Source organism: Equus przewalskii, chromosome 1, assembly GCF_037783145.1.
Source record: "Equus przewalskii isolate Varuska chromosome 1, EquPr2, whole genome shotgun sequence".
NCBI lineage: Eukaryota > Metazoa > Chordata > Mammalia > Perissodactyla > Equidae > Equus > Equus przewalskii.
In genome coordinates this window covers 91,226,773-91,254,102 of record NC_091831.1, presented here as the reverse complement: position 1 = coordinate 91,254,102, position 27,330 = coordinate 91,226,773, and the positions used below count along the sequence as shown (strand labels likewise).

At 44.8% G+C, this 27,330-nt stretch overlaps 1 protein-coding gene across 5 annotated transcripts in view; it reads left to right on the top strand.

Moving 5' to 3' along the window:
• ADAMTSL3 (ADAMTS like 3) overlaps nucleotides 1-27,330 on the top strand; it is a 327,141-nt gene that overhangs the window by 241,705 nt on the left and 58,106 nt on the right. For all 5 annotated transcript variants that reach the window (XR_011525377.1, XM_070569997.1, XM_070569993.1 and 2 more), the window contains exons 18-21: nucleotides 1,861-2,053; nucleotides 2,165-2,344; nucleotides 14,169-14,322; nucleotides 24,524-25,595. Coding sequence is in view for 4 of the 5 variants with exons in the window: in XM_070569997.1 (XP_070426098.1) it covers nucleotides 1,861-2,053; nucleotides 2,165-2,344; nucleotides 14,169-14,322; nucleotides 24,524-25,595 (1,599 nt within the window). In the remaining variant the exon portion in view is untranslated. The remainder of the gene's footprint in view (nucleotides 1-1,860; nucleotides 2,054-2,164; nucleotides 2,345-14,168; nucleotides 14,323-24,523; nucleotides 25,596-27,330) is intronic.

The window sequence follows — 27,330 nt, the reverse complement described above, 5'->3', positions numbered from 1 at the left end:
TTCTTTGGAACAACTTACATAACATGGGAATTCACTTGTTTCTGAAAATTTGTAGGAACTCAACCGCAAAATTAGCAGGATCTAGTCTCTTTCTTGAATAGAACTTTTTATAGTTTCCTAAAATGTTATCTATTTTGTCAAGATTTTTAAATGTATTATCAAAGCCCAAAGTCAGCAGAAGGAGGGAAATAATAAAAATCACAGCAGAAATAAATGAAATAGAGGCTAAAAAAACAATAGAAAGGAGTAATGAAATAAGAATTCTCTTTATTCTTATTAAAGTTTGCCTTCTTGTTATGCCAGGGGCTGAGACAAGTATTTTATGACTTTTAAAATGTTTTATTATATATCCTTCCATTTCTCTTATATCTAATAGCTTGTGCTTTATACATATTTATCCTTTCTATTCAGTCTCCATACTTGCATGATTATTATATCTTCATTGTGAACTTTTGCCCTCATAAATAAAAATTTTACTCTTTTATTATATTTGCTTGAATATTCTTTTTTAGTTTTCATTTTTCCTCTTATTTACGCAAGGAAAACATGTTTTTTGTAGGAAATTAGAAATGAGAATGAATGAAAATCACCTTCGGATAAACACTATTTTTTTCAAAGAACTTACTTGTTTTTCTGATAATTGATGTTTAGCGTAAGAAAATTAGAAAAAAATGCAATAATAAAGAAAATAAAAATCCTATAACTTAGAGATCATCCACTGTTAACATTTTGATATATAATTACCCCGACTTTTTTCTGCATGAATTTATAAATACACAAAACTATATGATTATACTTGATGAGGTATTTTATGACCTGTTTTCTTTTCTAATAAAAATACATCATGAACATTTATCTATATCAATAACTACACATCTATTTTATTATTTTCATTGCTGCCAGAGTTGTGCTATATAGACAATTATTTATTTTGCCTTTGCTGTTAAACATTTAGCTTGCCACCTTCCATTTTGTCAAATATAATTAAAAAACTTTTTTGCTATTAAAAAGTACCTTGGAGTAAGCATCCTTTTGTGTACATTTTAAGCATTTAAAAACTGTTTCCTCATGATAGAGCTCTACAGGAACTAGTTAAAAATTCATGTTCACTAATAATTAAACATCCACAAATTCAAATAGCCATAATATACAATTTTTCACCAGTCAGATGGGCAAATACTTTTTAAAATGATCTTGCCCGGTGTGGGTGTGGGTGCAGGAAACTAGGAGCTCTCAGGCGCTTCCACTGGGAGTGCGAATTGAGAGAATCTGCCTTCAAGGCAGCTTGGAAAGACGTATCAAAAGCAGCTGCCCTGGTTTTCCATTTTTACAGATGTTTCATGAGAAAACCTGATTTTTCCAAGATCTTATTGGAAAGGAATCACATTATATATACGTGTTGTAAATCCAATGCTAGCACTAGAGAATTTTCTTAGGGATATTCCAAATAATGAATCCAGGTGCCCTGAAAATTTCCTGAAGTGTGCTTTTAAGCATTTAAAATTTCTTTTGACACCTAGATAAATCATCCTTGCCTTAGGGCTCTATTCAAAACAAAACCAAGACTTCATTATTGATGTATGATGGTAGGTTAGGATGGGGAGAAATCAGCTTCTTTTTTGCTCTGGACTTTCCCAAATGGGTAAAATCTTTAAATGCTTTCCTGACACTTCTTGCCTTTAAACCTTATATTTCAGTGGTTTAACTGGATATATTGATGGAGATACTCTAGCTCTAGGATCTATATCTGGAGCATGAAGTTTGGAAGTCCGGAGAAGAACTTGAAGTTGCCCGTGCTCTGATGGTTGCGCATAGTCTCATTGGACAGTTCAACTTTCCCCACTTGCTTTTTTGGTACAGGTGGCACACGGGCTCTTGGGGACCCTGCTCAGCTACCTGTGGTGTTGGAATCCAGACCCGAGATGTATACTGCCTACACCCTGGGGAGTCCCCCGCCCCCGCTGAGGAATGCAGAGATGAAAAGCCCCACGCCTTGCAAGCATGCAATCAGTTTGATTGCCCTCCAAGCTGGCATATTGAAGAATGGCAGCAGGTATGGCAGACTGGTGACTCCTCAGCCACCACGATTATGACTGCAAGGGCCCTGCATTGCACCAACACGTCGCGGCCAAGCCCATTGACTCACTTCCTTCCATCTTCTTAGTGTTCCAGGACTTGTGGTGGGGGAACTCAGAATCGGAGAGTCACCTGTCGGCAGCTGTTGACAGATGGCAGCTTTTTGAATCTCTCAGATGAGTTGTGCCAAGGACCCAAGGCATCTTCTCATAAGTCCTGTGCCAGAACAGACTGTCCTCCACATTTAACCACGGGAGACTGGTCGAAGGTAAGGGCCGTTCCTAACCCTACAGTCCCTTCTCTTTGCCCCTCCTTTGTTCAGCCTCTGGATATTTCCTCCACAAGATTAGAGCTGGGACTAGTGTGAGGTGGGTCAAGTGTCTAGGTTCCAGGAGGCGCTCGCTCGCTCTCTCTCGGGGTTGTGGAAATGCCCTGGTCCAGGCCCACATACGGCTTGTTTTCAGTTTTCGTTCAATATTATTGAGACTGTACTCATCGCCTTTCTCCTAGACCAAATCCCATTACTCCCCTTCTTTTGGAACTGCCAAAGTCATGGCGTCCCAGGATAAACTCCAAATCAATTTGGCTCTTCTCCCTCCTATGTCTCCTCATATGGAATTATTCATTAAACCCTGTCATTTCAACTTTCTGAACACCTTGCATACCTTGACTTGCTCTACATCCTATTGATACCACTGCCAATTTTACCCTTATCATCTCAAGCTCAAATTAATTGCAATGAGCAGAATTCTAACATATCATTTTGGTGCTGGCAGGACTTAACAGTCTAGCAGCAATGCCTTATTTTTCGGGTGGGGAAAATGAAACCCAAATAGCTGAACTCAGCTGCCTAGGCTCCCACAGCTGGCAACGTAGGAGCAGAATCCATACCTTTGACTCTGTTCCAAGGGTTCTGTCTGTTATATTGCGCTGCCCACCTGATTCCCTGCCTCTGTATCACTCTCCCATCTCCAAACCATCTCACAGCCCACAGTATTTCCATCACTTGTCCATCAAGAAATCTGCTTGCTCAGGATCTCCTATAGGTCTTGCCGGCAAGATCCACTTTAAGTTCCCCAGAGTTTCTTGAACTGAGGGTACTCGTATCCCAGCCCTTCCCTCCAGTCTTGCTACAGGCTGAGGTCTTAGCACAGATTCTGAAGCAGGTAGTTGAGGTGTGTAATCAGAGTCCTATAACCTCCAGTCACTGCCTCCTGATGTGTATCTCTGGGGAGTAGAGAGGCAGTCCAACAAATCTAACATCAGAAATAATCTCAAGAGATAAGAAAGAGCAGGAACTGACATTAACGGACTTCCCTGAGTCCTAAGTTCCGTGCTGGGCACAGTCTCAACCTACTGCTCTCATCTCATCCCACAGCGGCCCTGGGAGCAGATGTTGTCTCCATTTCTACAGGGAGAAAATGGAGTGACCTGCCCAAGGGTAGAGCTAGGAGTCAAACCCGAGTTTGTGTGACCCAAGTCTAGTACAAAGAGTGTATGCTCGTGTCTTTCATGCAAGAGCAAGGGCTTTCCAGCCAAACAGACCCATGGTGGAGTCCCAGCTCTGATGAACACGTGACCTTGTTCAATATACTTGACCTTTCTGAGCCCCCATTTTCCCTTCTTTTAATGCAGTGATTGTTGTGGGGATAATGTGAGAAATCAGGTATGGAAACACCTAGCAGAGTGGGCCCCTCCTATCCCCGTGAGGGAAAGTCCACATTCTCCTGGCGTAGCTTGGATTATAGTACTTCTGCCTGCATCTTCTCCAGCTTTATATTTTGCCTCAACTGTCTAGCTCATTTAATTGCTAGTATTTAAAAGCTCTGTTAGCTGACAAGCCACAGGTCATGGTCCTCATCCTGGCTACTGAGGGTCTACATAAATGTTTCTACAAACCCTCAGAAAATACTCAAGAAAAGAAATGAACCCATCTCTCCAGGATCTGCACCATGCCCCACTCCCTCTGTCCAACTCACAAGGAGCTGGAGCCAGTGCCAGTGGCCAAGACTCTCCCCAGTAAGTTGCCACACTACAGGTCGGTGATGAGGGACAGCAGAAGCATTTCCTCCGACAGTCAGGGCCTGGACTAAGAGATGTGGCTGCTGCAGGTGAGACATCCTCGCTAGGCTAGGGATGGGGAAGGACAGGGAGAAGTCTGCCCCGGGGAGCCTTGTGTGCAAAACCTGGTTTGCTTTATTTTCCCTCCTATGTACACATGGAACAGTAGAAGCCCCAAGGCAGAAACATTCCTTTGGGACTGACTCAGACAGGGGGAAACGAGCAAAGGTGTTAGAGAGGAGGGTACCTTGGTAGGCTAGTGGGGAGGCAGTATTTATCCCAGTCACCCAGCTAAGCCCCAGAAATGAAGTCTTGATGCTCCCCGTTGTCGGAGGAGGGGAAGGATGCAGTAACTCTCTCTATAAGGTTAGAAACAGAGCTTCCGGGAGGGAAGGACCGTGCATCTGTGGAGAGAACTCTTGGCACTGTGAATGCTTTATCACCTTGCTACGCTAAGTGTGACACAGGGACCAGCCAAATGGACGTCTTCTTAGAAACTGGGAGCTCAGTGAGAAATGAGGACTCTCAAGTCCCACCCAGACCTAGGGAATCAGAATTTCCATTTCAGCAAGATCCCCAGGGGTCGCAATGCACATGACAGTCTGATAAGCATTTCCCTATCTGCCCCTCATCCTTGTGAGGGTTGCTTAGCCCTTAAGTTTGTCCAAGGGAGGGATGGCCGTGGGAATGACTTCTCTGAGCAAGTGCTGCCCTGACCAGGGGAAGGGGCAGGAAGGGAAGGACAGGGAGTGAGCAGCAGTGGTGGAGGAACCAGGCACCCGGTTTCCGGATGTCGCCAGGGGGCACCTGGAACCCCTGCCGTGCTCTGAAATAAAAGCTTTCGGCTTCTCTCTTTTCTTCTTGTCTCTAGGAAAAACACATCTTCAAGGGTCCATCCTGTCTTGTGGAATGCACTCTCCTCACTGGCCTTTTAGAGTAGAGACTGGTGGTGATGTCATTGCTTTCCTCCACTGTCCATTCTCTCTGTGAATGACTGAGTTTGCTGTTGCTGTTATGTATCACCAACGCACCACCCATCGCCCTCTTCACTCGTGCTTGCCTTTGCGTTTTCGCTCTTGTCATTGCCCTCAAATTCTGGGTCTGGCTCTAAGCTTCCCTCCTCTGTCAAGTCTTCCACTCCCTAAAATCATGTAGCATTTCCCAGTTTTAACTTACAATGACCTGAATTTTTATTGCATTTCAATGGGGCGCTACTTCCTGAGCATCCTTATGGTCTTCCCATCTGGCTTGTAGTGTCCTTGAGGCTGGTGGTCATGAGATTGCTGACAGGCCCTTGGGCCCTACAGAGCTCTGAGCAGGTGAATACTCTTCCTCAAGAGTCTTTGCAAAGTCAGGGGAAATGCGAAGTGGTGTTGAAGTGGTGATCTGTAGAAAAGCCCAGGACTGCTAATGAAGAAGGAGGAAATCGCTCATTGGAAGGGTTTTTGCTTGGAAACACAAAAGGAGACAAAACAGAAGGTAACCCATGTGAGCTGGGTTGGACCTGAGGATGGTTTCTAGGCAAGCATTCATCAGGGCAAGAGCAAGCTCGTGCACACTCCAAGAGGTCAGCTCAAGCACAATTGAGACGTCTTCCCGCTCGCAGCCAAGACCATGTCTCAGAAACCTCTCTCTGGGAGGAGGGGCAGGCGTGCACACGTGTGCAGGAAGGCAGAGCCAGTCTCAGCCTTTGGAACTGAATCCGACATTCAGACTCGGGGCCAGTCAGGCACACGTGTTGCCCAGCAGTTTGGGCTTCCTCCTGGGTTCAGCTTTTCCCTTGTTAGTTGAAATTTCCTCTCATTTCAGAGTTGCTTTGTTTTGGCAGAGACTCTGATGCCAAATTGCCACCCTCCCTAAAGCTTTCTGCCAGACCAGTCCCTCTGCCATGGGATGGCTCGCTTGGGGGCAGCCATCCATCCTGTGGTTCTGGATGAGGCCCTTCCACATTGAAGCTGGCCACTCCCCCTGGACCCAGAGCGGCTGAGAAGCCGTGCCAGAATTTCCATTTTTCACCAAGCCAGGTCTTGGAGCTGGAATAGTCCTCTCTCCCCAACACTAGCTCTATTCATGGCGTGGTTGGCCTTTGTTCATTCGTTTGGCTCATTAGCTTTTCTTGATTCCTTAGATCTAAACCAAGTTTTAGGCAGAAAGGAGCCTTCAGTTCTTACACTGCCTTTCACGTTATAAGAAAGGAGCATTGACTCTTATATGGGGCAGTCTTCCCAATGGTGGATTTCTGTGACCCATATACTCCCTGAAGCTTGTTTTGTGCCTCTGTCCCCTGAATGACATGCAGTAGCCTCTCCTCATTCTTTATTCTCTTTACTTTTGTGGAGCATTTGACCATTTTGTCTACCTTCAGCATTCTCCTTCATGGTATTTCTTGGTGTTCTTTATTTTTCCTACTTACCCAATTAAATCTTTTCTATTGGTTTACTTTCTTCCAAATCTCCAAAAAGTTCAGTATTTGGCCCTTTGATTCCATCACTGCATTTTCCCTCCATAATTGATTCTGGGTCCTGACCTCTTCTCTAACTTCTACGAGTGATTCTCTATCTCCAGGAACAGTTTCTAACCTTCTGTTCAATACCACATCCTCAGCTCTCCAAATAGGTTATATCCTCATCATGGGAAGGCAAGGGGATCCCCTCTTCATCTTGTTCCCAGCCAGCTCCCCCATCTCACCTCCCATCTTGTGAGTGCACCACCATCTGTCCGGCACTTGTGATCATCTCTAACGTCTTCACCTCCTTTCTTCATTTACCTATCCCTGCCAACTTCCACTTCTTGAAATATATCCATATGCTAAGGAAAATGAAAAGATCTCTAGAAATGAGAAATTTTACAAAGAACAGCTCAAGGTATGTCCGGGACACATGGATTTCCAAATATGGCATTCCAGTTTTCAATGGATTTGTTAGTTATGACTCATGAAAGCAGTAGTGTGTTGGAGCCAGTTCATTCCAGCTTGGGAGAACAACTGTGATCTCTTCCCACCTTGTGTTCAGTGACATCAGGTTGTCAGCTTGAAATCAGCCAGGATAGGACCACAGAAATTGGCAAATGTTGCAATCAGGGCTCTTTTCCCCATGAACCTGTTGTGAAATGTTTACCAGTGCTCAGCTGCATGAAGGGATTATTCAAAACACACACACTGTTATTTACAGTTTTAGCTTATTGATGGTGTTTAGGATAGAAATGCCCTCAAGAAGTTTCAATCTCTGGACTCTCTTTTTTTTACAGCATCTAAAAACCTTGGTTGCGCTTCTCTAAGACATTTTGTAATCTGTATCTTCATAACTGGTGTTTGGTGGGGCTAGGAAATAGCAGATCTCTGGATGGGAATCTACTCCATCAATCATCCTGCAGAATTAGTTTGGTCTTGATCCAAGGTCTTTGGTCCAAATGCATTAACTCTTTGTTCAGGTATTCCTTCTGTGAATAAAAGAATATTCCAGTTCTCAAGGTTTACTCTAAAACTTTCCTTTTACTCTTTTTTTTAAGTAGTATTAATTATGAGTTTTTAATCATTAATCTCTATGTAGATAACCACTCTTCTACTTGAAGAATAGTGTCTTTTTAGGCTCAATCTGACAGTTTACTCTTATATTATGACCCATTCAAAATATACCCAGTGCATTCAAGTCTATGCACTTCTGTCTGTTCCACTTAAATTTTAAGTCACACACACACGCACACAACCCCTGAATACGCCTTATTTTCCTGACTAGATTGTGGTTGCCAGAGGGGAAGAACCATCTCTGCACATGTTTGTATCCCACTTGGTGCTTGGTAAGCACTTGTTGACTGAAGTAAAGAGACTTGATGCCTGTTACCACAGCCCTCCGTGCTCACGGTCATTGAATCAGCAGACAGTGGCTGCGCACGGCTGTAATGATTACCCCAGGCACCAGGAATCTGAGACAACCAAGAATACAGTCTTCAACGAGCTCACACTTCAGTGAGGCAGACAGGCGGAAAACGGTGGGAAAGGCCCAGTAAAGGTGTTCCGTCTGCAGAGCCATGTGAGAGTTGAGTGGAGACATCTGAGTCTGCTTAGGTGCCAGGAAAGTGTTGCAGAAGATGCAGCTTTAGAGTTGGGTCACCAAGGATGAATGCAAACCGTGTGGAAAGTGAGACGAAAGGGTGTTCTGGGCAGAGACAAGAGTGCAGACAAAGGCGCCGATTGTAAGTTTATCAGGCTGATGTGGCTTGAGCATAGGATGCATTGGGAAGTGGCAGAAGGTGAGACGTAAGGGAGAGGTTGCAGCCATGGTCTTGTGAAGAAGCTTGGGGATTCGGATTTGTCCCTATAGTCATGGAGGGCACGGTGGAAGGAGCTTGAGTAAAGAAGTAAAATGCAGGGTTTTTAGACATACAATTCTGGTTTCAGTGTGAACAATGTGTTAGAGGAAGAAGGAAGCAGAGCTTGAGAGCCCTCGTTAGATGGAGATTGGAATAAAACCAATGAGAGAGAGTGGCGCAATTGGGGTAGAGAACAGTTGATAGTTTTGAATGATATTTAGCAGAGGAAACTGACGCATTTGGTAATTGAATTGATAAGAAATGAGTGAAAAGAAAAGGATGGCCAGACTTCTGTCTTGGGTACTTAATGGCTAGAGAAGGCATTAACTTGAAAATTAATAAGAGAAGGAAAAGCGTATTTGGAAGGTGACTTGAAAGGGAGAGAAAATGGGTTGACTTTTGAAATGCCTGTAGTTTGAGGATCTATAAACGTATCAGTAAAGAATTGTAGCTCAGGGGAAATCTACACTAAAGTTATAATTTTGGGAATATCAGCATTGAAGTGGTAGTTGAAGCCGTGGAAAAAAGAACACCACGATATCTGAGAGTATATTGTTAATAGTAGTTCCTTAAAAAATGGTTAGGAAGCTTCCAGTGAAGCAGAATCATGATGGCAACATAGTTGTTCAATATCCCCAAATCCTTCATTTAAAACAAAAACTTTTCTGAAGGAAAGGAAAAAAACACAAATAACTTTGACAAAAGTGATATAAATAAGTGAGGCCAAACCATCCACAATAGCAGAAACTGTGCAGAAACTGCAAGTTTAGCAGCTAGACAGATTTAAAAAAGAGAAGAGAAAGGGCCAAGAGCCACGGAACGCAGAAATCAACAATAAACACCACCCCAAGGAGACAGTCCTAATCTGAATAGAACCCTCAGCAAGTAGATCTGAGACCAATCTGTGAACCTGAGAGAAGACGACTAGCCTCAGCGTGTGGCTGAGTGCAAGGAAGATGGTGCAGACCCCCTCAGGGCCGTAAGAAGATTGGAGAGCCGTAGAGGAGCTCACATCCATAAGGACTGAAGAAAGCCCCAAGAAAAACTGCCAGGATTCTAGTCCGAGCTGAGAAGGAACACAAGGGGTGAAGGAAAGAGAATGTTCAAATCCTTGGGAGTGGAAGAGTCCAGAAGATAGAAATCTCGAATACTTTTCAACACCAGAGGAGGGAGCCCTTCACAGTGAAGATAACTACTCCGAAACACTGCGCCCACTCACACTCTCCTAAAAGTACAGAAAAAAAATTGATTTCATCTAAATACGGTCATCAGCAAACCCCATACAACGATGCTGTAAGATACAAGTAACAATAAAACAGCAACGTAATGAAAAGTGGCCTTGAGGCAGATGAAAATAGAACTTACTATTACCAAAGGAGCTAAAAGAAATTAAGAAATTAACAGAAACAAATCAGAAACGGAAAAGCTCAGAAGCGAGATGAATAAATAACAGGGGGGTGTGAAAAAATAGCTGACAGAGTTCAGGAAAGAATTAGAAAACTGAGGGAAGAAATTTCAGAAATGGAGACTGAACTAGAAGAACACGAGAATGACTGGACACAGGAAGCGGAGAAGAGAAAGTAAGGAGGGAAATGAAAATAATCAAAGGGAAATTAAAAGGACTCAAGCAAAAATGATAAATATGAAAGCCAGAGAAAGAAAATCCAACATATATATATATATTTATATATATGTATTATTAGAGTCTGGGAAAATAAAACCAAAACGGCAGAACAAAACTATACTAAAAGACTGAAATCACCATATTGAAAGGGCACATAATATACCTGGGAAAATTGACCCAGAATGGTCAATATCAAGACATATTCTACTAACACTACTGGATTTTAAAGATAAAAATGCGTGAATGTAGTCAGGCAAAAGGACCAAGTTGCTTATTCGGGAAAGAAAATCAGATTAACATCAGACTGCTCAACAAACACCACTTCAGACTACAAAACAATGGAACATCATATTTAACATGCTAAAAGAAAGAACATGTGAGCTGAGGGTTTTATATCCTGCCAAACTGACCTTCAAGTTTAAAGGTCTCAGACAAATAGTTACAAAGATGCCAGAATTCAGGGTGTATTGTTCCCAGGAGCTCTTCCAGAGTAATCTACCAGATTTCTATGGAATAAATTGTAGAAGGCTTGGCGTGAGGTTGCTGCTTTGTGAATTGTAATTAATGGCGCTGGTTCTGTCGTCTGCTCCCTCTCTGAGCTGTGAACATCCTCTGATGGCCCTCCAACTTTGAACTTAGCACACACAAGACAACAGAAGACCCCCATCCAGAAAAAGGGTTTACAGATGATCCTGCCATTCGTACTGTGGGGAAAAAACATTTATCATTAGAAATGGCTCCTGAGTGATCATCAGCTACTAGTTAACCACTGTGGTATATGGACAAAAATGGCTAACAGTGATGGTTTCATAAAAAGTTGATGTTAATTTGTATTATACGGGAAACTCCTAGATGATGATTTGACTTGGTAAAAAAAAAAACAAATCATAATTTGGTAAATGGCAATTTCAAATTATTTATTTAAAAGCTTACGAAAAGCTTTTCTCTGTACTGAAAAATATTAATAATTAGGGCTTTCTGTTACAGATGACAATAAAGACATTTAAAAAAACATTCCATTCCTCTCTTTTGAAACCCAACAAAAAACCCACAAAGAGAGAGAACACTCTGTCTTCAGTGAACAATGAAATGGCCACCATCCCAAACTATAAATTACAAAACACACCTGCCAAAGACTGTAAAATCTGGACCAAAATGAGAGGGAAGGCTGAGAGCTGACAAATATTTCCTCAGGCGCCGAGCGGGATATAGATTTCCCTAGGAGCAAGTTGACAGTCCTGAAAAGCCTATTCAACAGTTCTTTGATTCCAGAGACTAGAGGGAGGACCACAAGCTGCCCCTGAAAACACCGAGAATGTCCTTGCAGCCCCGAGGGGAGATGGAGCTGGAGGGGAAACCACACTTGCACGCCTCCTCGCCAAGGAAGGCTGCCAGAGATGAAGTGGTGTGGAGGAAGCGGGGCAGCAGCTGCTGGGCTGTTACACAGCGAGCCAGTTATTTGAGAAGCTCTTCTCTGAGTCACACCACCCATCCGAATGCCAAAATCTAAAGAGAGATGTGGGCAAAGGAAATAAAAATTTGGTGACAGAGCGTTGAAGGCAACAAGCCGAGGTAAACTGCCCGAGCTCTCCCCTCCACGGCCCCCACGTTATTCACCAACAGCCAGCTGCCTTCAAGGCTCCAGCCTAAAATCTATGCATCAAAACTGGGGGGAAAAGATTGAAGGGGAAGAAGGAAGTCAGGACGTGGGGAAAGGAAGAGAAAGCAAGAGTCACAGGAGCAACAGGACATCACAAAGATGCCACCCAGAGAAAAGTCCACACGAACAGAACCCACGTTCCTGAGGAAATCACAGTCGGGATGTCTGGGGAAAAGTGGCTTAGAAACGAGGTTTGAGGGGCTAGCTGAGTGGCATAGTGGTTAAGTTCGCAGGCTCCGCTTTGGTGGCCCAGGGTTCAAAGGTTCAGATCCCAGGCACAGACCTACCCACTGCTCATCAAACCATGCTTTGATGGTGTCACACATACAAAATAGAGGAAGATGGGCACAGATGTTAGCTCAGGGACAATCTTCTTCAAGCGAAAAGGAGGAGGATTGGCAAGAGTTGTTAGCTCAGGACCAATCTTCCTCACCAAAAAAAAAAGAAAGGAAGAAAAAGAAAAAAAATGATGTTTGAATACAAAAAAAGATTACATGTCAACAAAAGGAGATGAAAAGACAACTGGAATAGTCTTGGGGAAAAAACGGAGGAGAAAAATAAAAAACAACAGACATAAAACTACCTTACAAGCAACAACAAAAAAAAATTAAAGAAAATGACTGAAAACAGATATGATCTACAAGCTGGAGGAACTCAATTAAAGGATATGGAAAGGAGTAAAGATGTAAAACTGGTTTTTAGAGGCAATGATGGACATGAAAGGCAGTTTAAAGGAGATCAAACATCAGTGTAATTGGTATTTGTGAGAAGAACCAAACAAATGGAACAGGAAAATATTCAGAGATTATAAAGGGGTATTAACTTCTTTTAATAAAAGCTTTAATCTGCAAGTCATAACAGTGCACCACATGGCAAGAAAATATGACCCACTGAGACATCGCCTGCTTAAGGCTCTGAACCTTGTGGATAAAGGAAGAAAGAACCCATAAGGGCCCTGAGCAGACAAGGCAAACATGTAAATGACAAGAATTCCCCATTTGGCCTCACACACGTCCACAGTAGCATTCAGTGCAAGAAGACCAGGGAACGGGGTCTGCACATGTGAAGGGAAAGAAAATACGACCGCAGTATTCTCTCTCCATCTTGGTTGTTGGTCATGTGGAAAGGCAGCAGAGAGGCAGTCAGAGACTATGTTCCCATCAGCCTGTCTGGAAAAGCCCGCAGGGCCACGATGAGACACCAGGATGACTCAAAAGAAAGATTCCAGGAATGCACAGACCCTGATTAAAGGAAAGATGGAAGATGAGTGATGAATTCATTGCAGCGTAGAAATAAGACTAATCAACCAGCAGTTGCATTTCAGAACAAAACATAAACATCAGAAATCTCAACATTGTCTAAATATTATGGCGAAACCAAGAGCAAGTTTGGAGAAGAGAGTGGGGGGAATGTAATGTGCTCATTCCCTCCTCCTTCTTAGCAGCAAGTCAAAATTTGTCATTAAAAATACCCGAATCACTTGTTGGTTTCGTTTGTCTTCTTCCTTAACTTTAAAGGGTTCTTTCGGGAATTAATCACTTACGGGGGAAAAAAAATCAGATGCTCAGCAACTCTTTAATTTCACTTTTAGATTCTTTTTTTTCTAATATACCTAATAAAATGGGATTAAATTTTTTAATTAATTGTATGTACACATGTAATTATGATGAGCAAATATCGATGTTATATACACAGTGATTATCAAATATTACTATTACTTTATGTGTAGCAGTTTGGGTGATTTCTTAAAAACTCCCTTTTATATTTTTCTATTTCTTGAATTCTTGGTCATGGGTATATATTCCTTTTTTTTTTTTTTTTGAGGACAATTAGCCCTGAGCTAACATCTGCTGCCAATCCTCCTCTTTTTGCTGAGGAAGACTGGCCCTGAGCTAACATCCATGCCCATCTTCCTCTACTTTATATGTGGGAACGCCTGCCACAGCATGGCTTGATAGGCGGGGTGTAGGTCGGCATCAAGATCCAAACCAGCGAACCCCAGGCCGCCAAAGCAGAACATGCGAACTTAACTGCTGTGCCACCGGGCCGGCCCCTGTATTGTTTTTTTAAAAAAGCAAAGTCATCTTGCTATATAAGTAAATAGCTAAAAAATAAGACATCAATTACAAGGTCAAAAAAACCCTGTGACAATAAATTACTAGAAATTAATTACTATCTCAGAAAGAAGGAAGGAAGGGAGGGAGGGAGGGAAAAAACAAAAGAGTGAAAGGGAAGAAGAAGGTAGGGCAGGGGAGGGAAGGGGAGAGGAGAACGAAACTCTCCATATCCTAAAAGATGTTCGAGCCTAGGAAGTGGCTTACTTATTGGCACGCCCATCCATACAGTTCCCTCTCGTCTCGCCATCTGAGACTGCACTGTTGTTGGCTGCGTTTGTCTGCTGATGCTCCACTTGACTCTGTTGCACGATTCTCATTGCAGTGTTCTGTCAGTTGTGGTGTTGGAACCCAGCGAAGAAAGCAGGTGTGTCAAAGGCTGACAGCCAAGGGCCGGCGCGCCCCCCTCAGCGAGATGACGTGCAGACACCTTCCGCGGCCCCCTCTTGTAAGATCTTGCCAGATGCCTGTGTGCAGTGGTAAGTATGAGAAGTCCGTGCCTCTCCGGACATGCCGATTCTGTTCCTCTTGTCCCGACGGCTTCATTTTCCGTATAGCAACGTGTTTCTAATCTGTGGGTAAAGCAAACCAAGGAGAACTCAGAATTGTTTTAAGCAGCAAACAGTATAATGTTCAAGACCAAGGTGTAGTTCTAAGAAAAGTCCGTTTTACGAAATCTCCACCACTTAACAAGTGCGTCTTTTAGATTTCCTCACGTGGATTTACACTTCCTTATGTCCTTCACTTTACCATGATGTCTTCCACTTAGACTTCATGAGTGTTCCTTGTAGAAGTTAAGCTGAAATACTTGCTAGTTTACTTTGCTAATGACATATTTGGGTTCATTCTATCAAAAGTGGCAGAGCTAAGTGTTTTTAAGTATTCAAGTATCTTGTGTATAATCTAAAACCAGCAAGGATGAAGACATGAAATACCTTTGGTTTTAAGAAATGGCAAATGGACACTTCTTCAATTAATTATAAACGATAAGCTTAGTATACAGAGTTATTAGTATGATTTCACTAGATCCAGAAGCTAACATGCGTGTGGCATTCGTCTGTCTTTCCAGCGTGCGTGAGAGCACCTATGTTTACACGTGCATATGCATGTTCCGTGTAGGAGGGTGACAGCAGATGGGTTGGGGGCTGCCCCTGCAGCAGGTGACGATAAGGCAGCAGAGCTGTGGTGGGAGGTGGGAGGAGGCGTGGGGAACAAGCACGCCGGAAAAGCACAGCTTCTGGGTCTCTTTCCTGCTTTTTTTTTCCGCTGTCTTTAATTATTCACCTGAAAAACAGCAATAATTACCTCAGGTACTGAGCTTATGGTAAGGAAAAAATTGGCAAATAACTATGATTTTAATGCTGCTTAGGAAAAGAAATATATATCTAAATTTATAATTTGTTCACCAACTTTCCTCGAGAAACTCACAAGACAAAACAAAAAGAGTAGTAAGTTTTCTTTAAAATAAAGTAATAGTGGGGCTGGCCCTGTGCCCAAGTGGTTAAGCTTGCACGCTCTGCTTCAGTGGCGCAGGGTTTTGCCAGTTTGGATCCTGGGTGTGGCCCTACACACCACTCGTCAAGCGATGCTGAGGCGGCATCCCACATTGAGGAACTAGAATGACTTACAACTAGAATACACACCTATGTCCTGGGGCTTTGGGGAGAAAAAAATAAAACAGAGGAAGATTGAAAGCAGATGTTACCTCAGGGCCAATCTTCCTCACAGGAAAAGCAAAAAAGCAAAATTAAAAATAAATAAGTGAATTAAGTAATAGCATTTATGGAGCACTCACTGTATGGAGTCCCCTGCATGCATTATCTCACTTAGTCCCAGCAGCACTGTGAGACAGACATTATCCCCCTGTAGAGATGAGGGAGCCAGGACTCAGAGAAGACCTGAGCCTTGCCCAGGTCTCGGTAGCTGCCAACTGGACCCCTTGGCCTGTTTGACCACAAGTCTGTCTGATTCCTGAGCCCATGCCCTCAGCCACCTCTCTATGCTGATTCACGGACGACATTAGCTTTTGTTTCCTAGGAATTCTTTGAGAACAAACTTTCAAAATCTTGAGATTCCAAAAATTTGAGATTTCCAGTTTTATAGTGTCCAGGAATTCCAGAATGTCTGTGGCACATGGCGCAGCATCGTGCTTCCAGCTGGTTATCTATGTGATTCTTATTCCTTGCGGATGGTTGCATGGCAATGTGGCTGGAACATAAAGTGCCTTGGAGGAGAATGAAATTAAAGTAAGACTGGCAGCTTCCTCTAAAATAATAACAGAATAACATGTGGGAATGCATCCTGATTATTAGGGCATGCAATGTGGTACAAGACGAAATTATAAATTATTATGGCGTCCAGTGAAGAGCAGAATCAAATTATAAATTTTGGGAACAAAAAAAGACAACACAAAAGTAATATTTCTTCTTTACCCCAGCCCGTTCCCCAGCTTGCCAAACACGCAGGTCATGGAAGCAGACAAGGGACAGGAATGCGTGCTCCCAGCACAGCCATGTCCCCCCAAGCTGGGCCTCCACTTCAGCTGTAGCCTGGCCTCGTGCCATCACCTTGATCAATGGCCCTTGCTGCTGAAATTTGGCTTCTCCCTCTGCACTCTCGTATGGCATCCTCTTCTCTCCACCGCTGAACCACGTGATGAGCGTGGTATTCCTCCACCCTCCCTACCCCTGCCGTCTCTGCACCATTTTCCCACTGTCGTCACAACCTCAGCACTTAGCCTGCCCTCATCACACCTTCAAAGGCATCATGTACAGACCCACAGGACACTTTCTGCCTTCCTCCAGGACATTCCACCACCCAGTCCATTCTTCCAACATTTGCCAACATCCAGGGCAACCAACGTATATGTTGATACCTTTCTAATGCCCTGATACCCCAGTTTCGCAACATCACCAATGTCACCGACCCCCATCACCGTGGCATGGTGACACCTTAGACTTCTTCATTGCTCAGCTCTCAGAAATAGCTTCCTGCTCTTCCACTGCCCCCTCCCCTACATCTCACTCCTGCTTAGTTAATGCCTCCCTGTGACCTCTGCTTCTTCCATCCCCATTGTCCCCAGGCTTTCTGCTCTTGCACCACAAACCAGTCCTCTTAGCTGGCATTGCCTAGTCACCCGCTTAACCAGCTCTATAGCCAGGTCTCTATGCCCTTCCTTGACCCACTGCCTTGATCACCCTGCTCACCTTCAGCCCTGGTGTCACTTTTCAGGTGGGTTTTGTTTGTTTTTGGTTCCCTGGCCTGAGCTACTTGGGTTTCGTAAAGGAAACAATATCCCCATGCGGGTCAGGCACACTTCACGCTGACACTGTCTGAACTTAGCTGGGCAGTTGTGTGTTTTTTCCCTAGTTGCTAGGAATTCACTAGAAAGTCACCATGGCAGCTATTTCATGACTACTGCACTGACCCAGAGTTCCCATCTCTCTGTCGATGAACTTGTCTTTTATCCCACTAGGAGCATCGAGGCTATCTGGTGTTGTGTCCTTCTGACTTTCCTCTCTCCTTCACTTCACATCTCCCCACTCTGCGCCCTGGACTGGAAATGTGTGGTCTTCCTTATAGGCCTCAATTCTCCATTATGGGAGGGTACGCAAAGACAAGAAAAACCAAGCCTGGTTGTGCTGTGACCTTTATTCCCCTTCAAGGCTCCCCTTCCAGAAATGTGTCCTCATTGGTGCCTTGGGTTGAAGTAAAACCCATCCTCTGTGAAGGAGTGAATTTTCTTGATCTTCATTTTGATGTCCAGTGGGGTCAGTGGAGTCATTGGGGTCAGTGAGGTCGAGGGCAGTTGGGAGAGGTGCCTCGAGCTCCCCTAGGGGCCAGTGGTGCACCATCCACTCCGAGTACAGCCCTACAGGGCGCTTAGAAACAGTGCAAGGCACATACTAACAGCTTGAAAGTGTTAGTTATTCTTTTTTTTTTTTTTTTAAGATTGGCACCTGAACTAACATCTGTTGCCAATCTTCTCTTTTTTTCTTTCTTCTTCTTCTCCCCAAAGCCCTCCAGTACATAGTTGTGTATTTTTAGTTGTGGGTCCTTCTAGTTGTGGCATGTGGGACGCCGCCTCAGCATGGCCTGATGAGTGGTGCCATGTCCACACCCAGGATCCGAACCAGGGAAACCCTGGGCTGCCGAAGTGGAGCATGCAAACCCAACCACTTGGCCATGGGGCCGACCCTTAGTTATTCTTAATGTCATCACCACCTCCCTCTAATTCCTATTACAGCTTTAGGACAGGATAAAATGCAATAGAGTAACTGGTATTGTCTTTGGCCCATTTGGATATGAGCTTGCCTGCGGTAGGTACACAGTAGCTCTGGACTGTTTTTCCATATGGGCTCCCCAAGTGCTTATCATAAGGAATCATACCCAGAGACTTGCTTTTCAAATCGGTCAGACTAGGATCATCCTCAAATTGCTATTAGAAGTCTACCTGTCTTGGTTCCCAATCAGGTATCTGAAAAAAAAGAAAGGATAACAGAAATGTCTTTTTCCTTTTTTTTTTTTTTTAGGAAGATTAGCCCTGAGCTAACATTTGCCGCCAATCCTCCTCTTTTTTTACTGAGGAAGACTGGCCCTGAGCTAATCCACGCCCATCTTCCTCCACTTTTATATGTAGGACGCCTGCCACAGCATGGCTTACCAAGCGGTGCCATGTGCACACCCGGGATCTGAACCGGCGAACTCCAGGCTGCTGAAGCGGAATGTGTGAACTTAACCGCTGCACCACTGGGCCAGCCCAAGAAATGTCATTTTTTATTTTAGATTTTTTAAAATGTGGCTCCTGTTTTTTAGGGTTCTCTGAGTTTTGGTGAAGAATTTTTATTTCTTGCTGACCACTGAGGTCAAGCTAGTTGAGGGAGGGGAGGCAGTGAGGCGTGTACTATGTGATTGGAATGTCAAGAAGAGCATGGCTCGTCATGTTCCGAGGGTGGTCTCCAGCCCACTGGCTTCTCTCCATCCCTCGATCTCCCTCCTTCTACCAGCCTGGGATCTGTCCTGTTAGCTCTCCCAGCCTCCTCCTCACCCCGTGTTCTTTATAATAGGATGTGGCCTCCCCTGCTTCTACTCTTCTGTTGCCTTCTCAGCTTCCAGTACCACCCATCCGTGCCTCATGTAGCTGCAGCCTGGGAAACCCAGCCAGGCAGAGGCCCACCTCGCCAGGGCTTGCATCACCTCTGCTGCATCCAAAGGCATACATGCGACTTTTTCTTTTATTCATTCAGGAGTTCGTTCGTTTCTTCATCCGATAAACAGTATGAATTTACTACGTACCCTCGCTATGCTGTGCCCTAAGGACAGAGATGATCTTCGTGCCTGGGCATGTAACGTGTTTCAAGTCAGATGCCACTTCCGTGTTAGTTCTTTCAGCAGTCATTCATCAAGTGCTACTCTGTTGTAGATGTTATGATACAAAAGGAAAAAGATACATTCTGCTGTCTCTAAGAGCTCATAGTCCAGTGGGGGAGAAATATACATAAACAAGATCAGGCAAGTGCCAGGAGTGCCATCATAGGGACGCAGAAGGCAGTGGGCAGGGCCGCTGGGAGAGGTGAGGAAAAGTTTCACGAAGGAGGAATCTTTGAGCGGAGTTCTGGAAGATGAGTGGTGGTTCAGCAGGCCCACGTGGGAGAGGATACAGGAGAATCTGGGAGAAGAGAGCAGCATGGACAAAGGGAGGCAGTGTCAAACGAGTGGCAAGCAATTCCAGAGGATGAGCACATGGGTTCAAGATGGGTTGTGACAAAAGAGGACGCTTGAGAAGTCAGCTGCAGAGCATCATGAACTCCTTGCTCAGGAGTCTGCATTTTATCCAAGAAGGAAATGACATGATCAGATTCCATTTGGGTTTACTTACTCTGACAACTCTATAGATGTAGTGAATAAATATGAGAGTGCAGACAGGGAGTCCAGGTAAGGGGATATGGCGCTATCTAGGTGAGAGAGCGTGAGGATAGAAGCCGTGAAGATGAATGATTCCTATGTCTAATCTAAGGACCTGATGCCTGACTAGAGTTGAGAGCTGAAGGGCAGGGACAGTGGTGTGCTTGTAAAGTTTTTTTTTTTTTTAAGATGTGCTTCATTTTTCTTTTTCTTTCTTTCTTTCTTTTTTTTGCTGAAGAAGATTGACCCTGAGCTAACAGCTGTTGCCAATCTTTGTCTATCTTGTATGTGGGTAAAGGGGGTGGTGAGGAGACAGAGTAGCTGTCATTTGTTACCTTTGTTGATTTCTGTGATGTAAATACTCCCATCGTGGTCAATTTCTGGCTACCCATGTGACATCATTGAATGCAGAGTTGGGAATAGATACTAACACTCTCACTGACCTGCGAGTCAGTGAGAGTAGGGCAAGCAGACCACTGGATGGGGAGGAATTGAGAGGATCACTCTGGTTTCTGGCTTGAGGAAACTGGTGGGACGTGATGCCATTAACTTAGACAAATAGGAAGAGGAGGATAATTTGGATGGGGTGGGGAGGGGCAGAGATAATGTGTTTAGATTATAATATTTTAAACTTGAGGTACCAGGAAGAGATTTCTAGTAAGCGGTGGCCCATTAGGTCTGGAGCTCCAGAGAGAGGTCTGGGCTAGACAGATAACCTTGGGCGACATCAATCTTGAGTTGTTAGTTAAAACTACAAGATCATCCAAGGACAAGTTTAGAACAAGAAGGAGAGAAAGAGAGAAAGTGGCCAAGCACTGACACCTGAGGGGTAGCAATGGCTCATAGGGTACTGGCCAAGAACTTAGTCAAAAAGGACCAGGAGAAGGGTTAGAAAAACTTAGGAGAGACCTGTTCATGAAGTGAGTGACGAAGGGTGCCAGATGTCCTCCATGGGTCAAGTAAGAATACTGCAGGGAGGTCATTGAATTTGTCACTAAGGAGCCATTGGTGACCTTTTCCAGAGAGTTTTTAGTGGGGTGCTACGAGCGGAAGCCGGGCTGCATTTGGTTGAAAAGTGCATTAGAAGCAAGTAACTGGAAGCCCTTCTTTCAGGCTGGTTGTCAGTCTTCCTTGGCATCTCAGGGGCCTTCAGAGCTCATTTAGCAAGTCCCACAGCATCCCTGACAGCCTCCTCTCAGCTCCCTGTGTTCCTATCCTTGGAGAAGCCAGAAGAGAATCCAGACAAACTGCCCGGGTTCTTGACCAAGTTCCAGATGAGCCTGTCAGATCTTCAGCGCTAGTGGAAGGAATGGAACCGGCGCCGGCTGAGCAGCCACATCCAGGGCAGCATTCTGAGGGGACTGGGGGAATAGGAAGGCTTAGAGGCTGTGTCCCGGGCCAAAGCCCGTTTGGGAGTGGCAAGAGTCAAATGCTGGCGAGACCAAGTGTAAATATCCAGCCCAGATGGCTTGGGGCAGAAACCTGGCGTGGCGTCAAGACTTAGAGTCATGGCAGGGGTAATGACTGGAGTTAACGCAGGACACGAGCAAGCAAGGAGCCAAGACAAGTGCTGCAAACAGCCTCGGGCACCGAGAGCTGGCCTTTATTGGGTATGGCAGACTGGCACAGAGGCCCAGAAGGAGAACATCCAGAAGAAATATCTTTTTATTTTCTAGAAAAGCCAAACATGGGGCATTTCTTACATGCAGCACAGTGGGAGAGGTGGAGGGATGGGGCGGCCCCGTGCACAGCCCCACAGCCCCTCAAGGAGGAAGGCATAAGCACCTGGCCACTCTCTGCAGAGTGGATGACCCCTGTGCCTAATTGATTTGGCCCATGTTGGGGCCAAATTTGGCGTCATATCCAGATGCAGGAGGAGGCAGTCACCCCAAACCAGACCAGTTTCTTGCCCAAGAACTGTGTCCAGTGATGCCATGCTCCAGGCACTGCCCTGAAGGAATGCACAGGAGTCCCAAGAGAGGAGCTGGCTTGAGCTGTGGCACCCAGCAGCCTGGCAGAGCCTGAATCCCGGATCACTCCCGAGGCGCACCTGCTAACTGAGCTGCACTGACCCAGCGTGAGCAGTTGCTAAGGCGGGGTTGCGAATGGAGCCAGCCGGGGCCACAGGGCCCACCTGCAACAAACGGGCCTGCGGTCAGAGGGCAGCTGGGCTTCTCGTGGGCTCACTCAGCCACTTGGGCAGCTCCTTCACCAAGCTTGAACCTTGCCTCCCTCCTGCATAATTCCCAGCCTGCCCTGGAAGGAGTCAGGGTCCCATCTACTGGAAGCCCCAGGCTCAGCTGAGGGACAGCTAGCTACCAGTGGACCTGGAGATTATTAGGACCCATCTCCAGGGTTGCTTGCAGGGCATCATGCTGTGTGGGCTTATACCAGCCTCAGATCATTCCTAGCCTGAGCCATCCAGCTAGATGAGTGTGCCTCACTCTCCACGTGGGCCTGTGCACCATCCCGGTAAGAGCAGAAACATCCAAGCTACGACCTCCTTCTTAGCAGCCAGGCCTACCCTGCAGTGGTCTGTCTCCACGCATTCCTCAGTTGGGCAAATTCAAAAATCTAACTTTGACCCAATTTGTATTCTGATTTGGAAGATGAGTTTCAAAGCCATCCATGTGCACATCCATCTTTCCCATTATCCACCACCCAGGGACCAATGACCAGACAGGGTGTCAAACTGGATCCTTTTAAATAGTAATAGTAAGAGATATATATATAGATAAATATACTTATCTGTAGATGTCATGTATATGTATTCTTATGTATACAGATACGTATGTCTGCCTTGTGACAACAATAAGCCACTTATAAGTATTCATAAAATGCAACCAGATAAGTAAAAGTGGAAGCAGGTGAGGAATAAAAAAGGAAAACAAACAAGGCTAATGCATGATTCTGTCTTGAATTTTGCACTCCTGCCACGTCTGGGCACTAATTTGGCTCTCCACTTGCCAACATAACAGGTATCTCGAAAAAGTCAACCTGGTGGATTACACAGTTCAGTGATCATTAGCTAGGAAATGAACTAATCACTCAGAGTAAAGTGTAATGATTCCTGATGCCAAGACCAGAAAGAAATCCCCCTACGATCTTCTTAGAGAGGACACTGCGTGTTGTAAAGATTCTGGCAGGGTTCGCACGGAAAACACAGATCCTGTTGCTTCCTTCCCCTTCCCCCTTGACCAGCAGCATCCCGTCAAATCGTCTTTGAGTAAAGAGACGCTGAGTTGGGGACCCCTTTCTCTGCTGCTTTGGTTTCATCCAGTGGTACGCACTGGGGCGGTGGTTCCCGCATTTCAGTCGCCTGGGAGCTTGTAAAAATTCTGATGCCCGGGCTGCACCCCATAAATCAGAATTTCTGAGGATGTCACCCAGGGCATTGAGATTAAAAACTCATAATGATAACAGGTGTTTCTGATGCATAGCAGAGTTTGAGAAGGACTGCTTTAGAGTTGATTTTGAGCCCCTACACACCGGTATGTCCATACTGGTTGTTACAATACGGAAATACTTCCCAAGTGGTTAGTAAATTGCCTCTGCCTGAACCCCAAGACTGTCTCCCAGCTGCTTGGGCCCCTCTACCAGGAGCCGTCCGACCTCCCCATAATCTAACAACTACGGGGGGACGTTTGGAGCAGCCGTGTTACAGCAGGGCCCTGCTCCAGGGCCACAGCCAGTGTGTGTTCTGGTTGATCATGCCCACGTCTGGTTGGCCATGTGCACTGTGTTTTGAATACCATCTCTGCCCATTCGATCAATCTAGGGTGTAGACCTAAGTACATCTTCAAAGAGGAACCAGACTCCCACCCACGTCACGCCCCACCTCATTTCAGAATCACCCCAGAACATGGAGAGGCCTTCTCACAGGTGAACCAGGGAGAGAACTGCTTCTCTCTGGGACAGGACCTGAGGAGCACCGTCTTCAGCCCTAGCCCGTTAATGGGAGCTGATGCCCAGGAATAAGTTAGAGCCAGCCCCGTCTCTGATTGCCCTGGTCCTGGCTGGCTGCACCTGTCAGCTGACAACCATCCTACATGGGAGCTTCTTATGTGCCTGCTCCTGTGCTGTGCACCTGATATCAGGGATCCAGCCTGACTTTCATATTCCTCTGAGGCAGGTACCGGCCTTACCCACATTTTATAGGTGAGAAATCTGAGGCCCAGAGAGGTGAAACAGCTTGTCCAAGAGGCGGAGCTAAGATTCAGACTCAGATCCGTCTGGCTTCAAAGTGCCTGTCCTACCTTTTCTTCTTCCATCACTCGCTTCTTCAGGGCCCCAGGCTAGTTTAGCTGACCTGCTTGGGCTGTTGGCTGCAGCTGGCCAACCGCACCCTCTGATTCAGATCCTTCAAATGCACTCACTCACGTCCTCACTCTCGCTTCCTCCCTCGGGTTTGGGGTACCCATGGCCAAGTCATACTAGCTTCCAAGGGCCTCCCTGCCAGACGGTGGAGGCCCAACATGGAAACATTAATCCTTTAACCTCCTGCCTCCCCAAACCAGGGCTTTGTAAAGTAATTTGCGTGTTTTCATGCAAGTCAGTCAAACCTGCATTGTTTGCTGCTTTTAAACTACTAGATAGTTGTGAAATGTACCCCCATCTATGGATGTGCACCGTTATTCGTATTTTAATTCTCAAATGTTTTGAGGGAGGAAAAAACATAAATTTGTTGACTTGTATCGGCCTTGGAATATTACTGTCAAAAATTTTTTATCATTGAGGTATTTGCCCGCGTTTCTTTTCTTTCTCCTTTTCCTGCAGAAATGAGACCAGGGACGAAGCTGAAGCTTGGTGAGCAGGGTCCTCGAATCCTCGGGGTCCAGAGGGTCTACATTCAGACGCGGGAAGAGAAGCGCATTAACCTGACCGTCGGCAGCCGAGCCTATTTGCTGCCCAACACCTCCGTGATTATTAAGTGCCCAGTGCGACGATTCCAGAAATCTCTGATCCAGTGGGAGAAGGATGGTCGTTGTCTGCAGAACTCCAAGGGCCTCGGCATCACCAAGTCAGGCTCGCTAAAAATCCACAGTCTCGCGGCCCCGGACATCGGCATGTACCGGTGCATCGCGGGCTCTGCACAAGAGACAGTTGTCCTCAAGCTCATCGGCACCGACAACCGGCTCATTGCACCCCCAGCCCTCAGGGAGCACCTGGGGGAACGTCCTGGGATGGACCACAATGAGGCCAATAGTTGGGGAGCTGCATGGCATAAAATGAGGCAAATGTGGAGTACCAAAAATGAGCTTTATCTGGACGACGGGCAAGTGAATAAGCAGCCTTTCTTGAGAGCTCTGCTGGGCCCCTGCAGCAGCTCTGCAGGAAACACCAACTCCTGGGAGCTTAAGAATAAGCAGTTCGAAGCCGCTGTCAAGCAAGGAGCGTACAGTGTGGACGTGGCCCAGTTTGATGAACTGATCAGAAACATGAGTCAGCTCATGGAAACCGGGGAGGTTAGTGACGACCTGGCGTCCCAGGTGATCTACCAGCTGGTGGCCGAGTTAGCCAAGATGCAGCTGGCACACACGCAGTGGAGGGGCATCCGGGAAGAGGAGCTCCCTGCAGCTCAGCTAAGGGGGGAAACAGGAAGTGTGCCCCAAAGCTCAAATGCGAGAAACTCAGGCAAGCTGACTTTCAAGCCAAAGGGCCCCATTCTCGTGAGGCAAAGCCAACCCACCTCGATTTCCTTTAATAAAACAGTAAATTCAAGGATTGGAAACACAGTGTACATTACGAAAAGGACCGAGGTCGTGAATATACTGTGTGAGCTTCTTACCCCCAGTGAGGCCACATATACCTGGACCAAGGATGGAGCGTTGTTACAACCCTCGGAAAAGTAAGTAAAATAAGACTACAGTGTTCACTTTGTGATACTTTCTTAATGGTTATTCCAGTTTTCTTGAAAAAATTTTCGAATTCCTTCTCCTAAGAATGTGTTTCCAACAAGATTCTTTAGGGAAGAAACTTGAAAATGTCAGGATGTGTTTTTCACATATGCATTGGAATTTGAAAAATTAAACCATCCCATCCATTCACTGCCGTGTAGGTGTGACACGACACTGGATACAGTAAGACTGAGTTTAAGCATGTATAGACTCTCTCTTTGCAGAGCACTTGACATTGAAAAATAAAATCAATATAAGGCCGTTAAGGAAGTAGGCACACTTGCCGTAACCCTACATTATGTAGGACCTGCCCATCAGAATTTACGGTGCCTTCCACATCTAGGAGATGTGCTCTCTCATCTGAGCTCACATCAGCCCTGGGAGTCTGGCAGGTCAGGGGCTAATAATTTTCTAGTGAGGTCATTGAGAAATAGAATCCCATGACTAATTCATGGCCGGTCAGAACCAGGGACCCTACCTCTTGAACACTGCCAGTGATGTTTGACTATCACAGATATAACAGCGTTGGTAGAAAGATTGGGGAGCTGAAGTAATTTTCTGTATCATGCAATTTTTTACGTCATTAAATCCAAAAGTAAGATAATAAGGATCAAAGTTTTTTGAGATGTTCAAAACACAATATTGTCATATATTATTTTATTGTGATCTCTATGTCAGTGCAAAAACATCACATTTCATTCATTTTACATAAACAACAGGGAATGACGGAAATATTAATTCACTTTTGCATTCTCCGCTGTCTCCAGATCTTGCTGTCTCTACACATAGGACTGTAGACATTTTGCTTTTTCAAAATTTGCATTTAAGAACTCGAGCTGCACCTTGGCTGCCTCTAGGCATTGTTAAGAGACACAAACAAAACAGCAGATGTTAAATGGTTTTGCAGACCATAAGGTAGTGTAAAAATGCAAGTTTTATTTTTATCAGGTCTTTTGTGCATTGAGCCTAATATGTGATGTGTCAGAAGAAATCTAGGTAAGAGTCAATTTTTTATAATAGATTGTTAGGCTATGTCTTAGAATGAAAAGGTAGAACAAATATAACTTTATTTTTTTGCCCTGGAACTCTGAACACAAGAGGGTAATGAAGTTTTAGAAGTGGAATAAACCTTCCAGATCAACTAGCTTCGCAGTTCTCAAATCTTTTGGTCTTGAGACCCATTTAAACGTAACAAATGATCGAGGAGCCCAAAGAGCTTTTGTTAATGTGAGTTACATCTGTTGATGCTCACCATAGTAGAAGTTAAAACCAAGAAACATTAAAATATCTGTTCATTAATCCATTTAGAAATAACAGTAATAAGTTCATTACATGTTCACATAAATAAAAATTTTTGAAAAGCAATATTTTAAAATAAATTACTGATAACAATGGCATCGTTTTACATCTTTGCAAATCTCTTTAATGTCTGGCTTAATAAAATATAGCTAGAGTCTCATAAATGCTTCTACATTCAATCTGTCATGATATGTTGTTTCAGTTGAAGTTTATAGAGAAAATCTGGCCTCATGAATATGTTAGTTTGAAAAAGAAGAACTATTTTAATAGCCTTTTCAGATAATTGTGGCTATTGCTCTTTAATATTAAACTAAACTGGACAAGAAGTAGTTTCTTAAAGCTTAGTTGGAATGTGGAGTCTAAAACCGTATTAATGAAATTTTGATA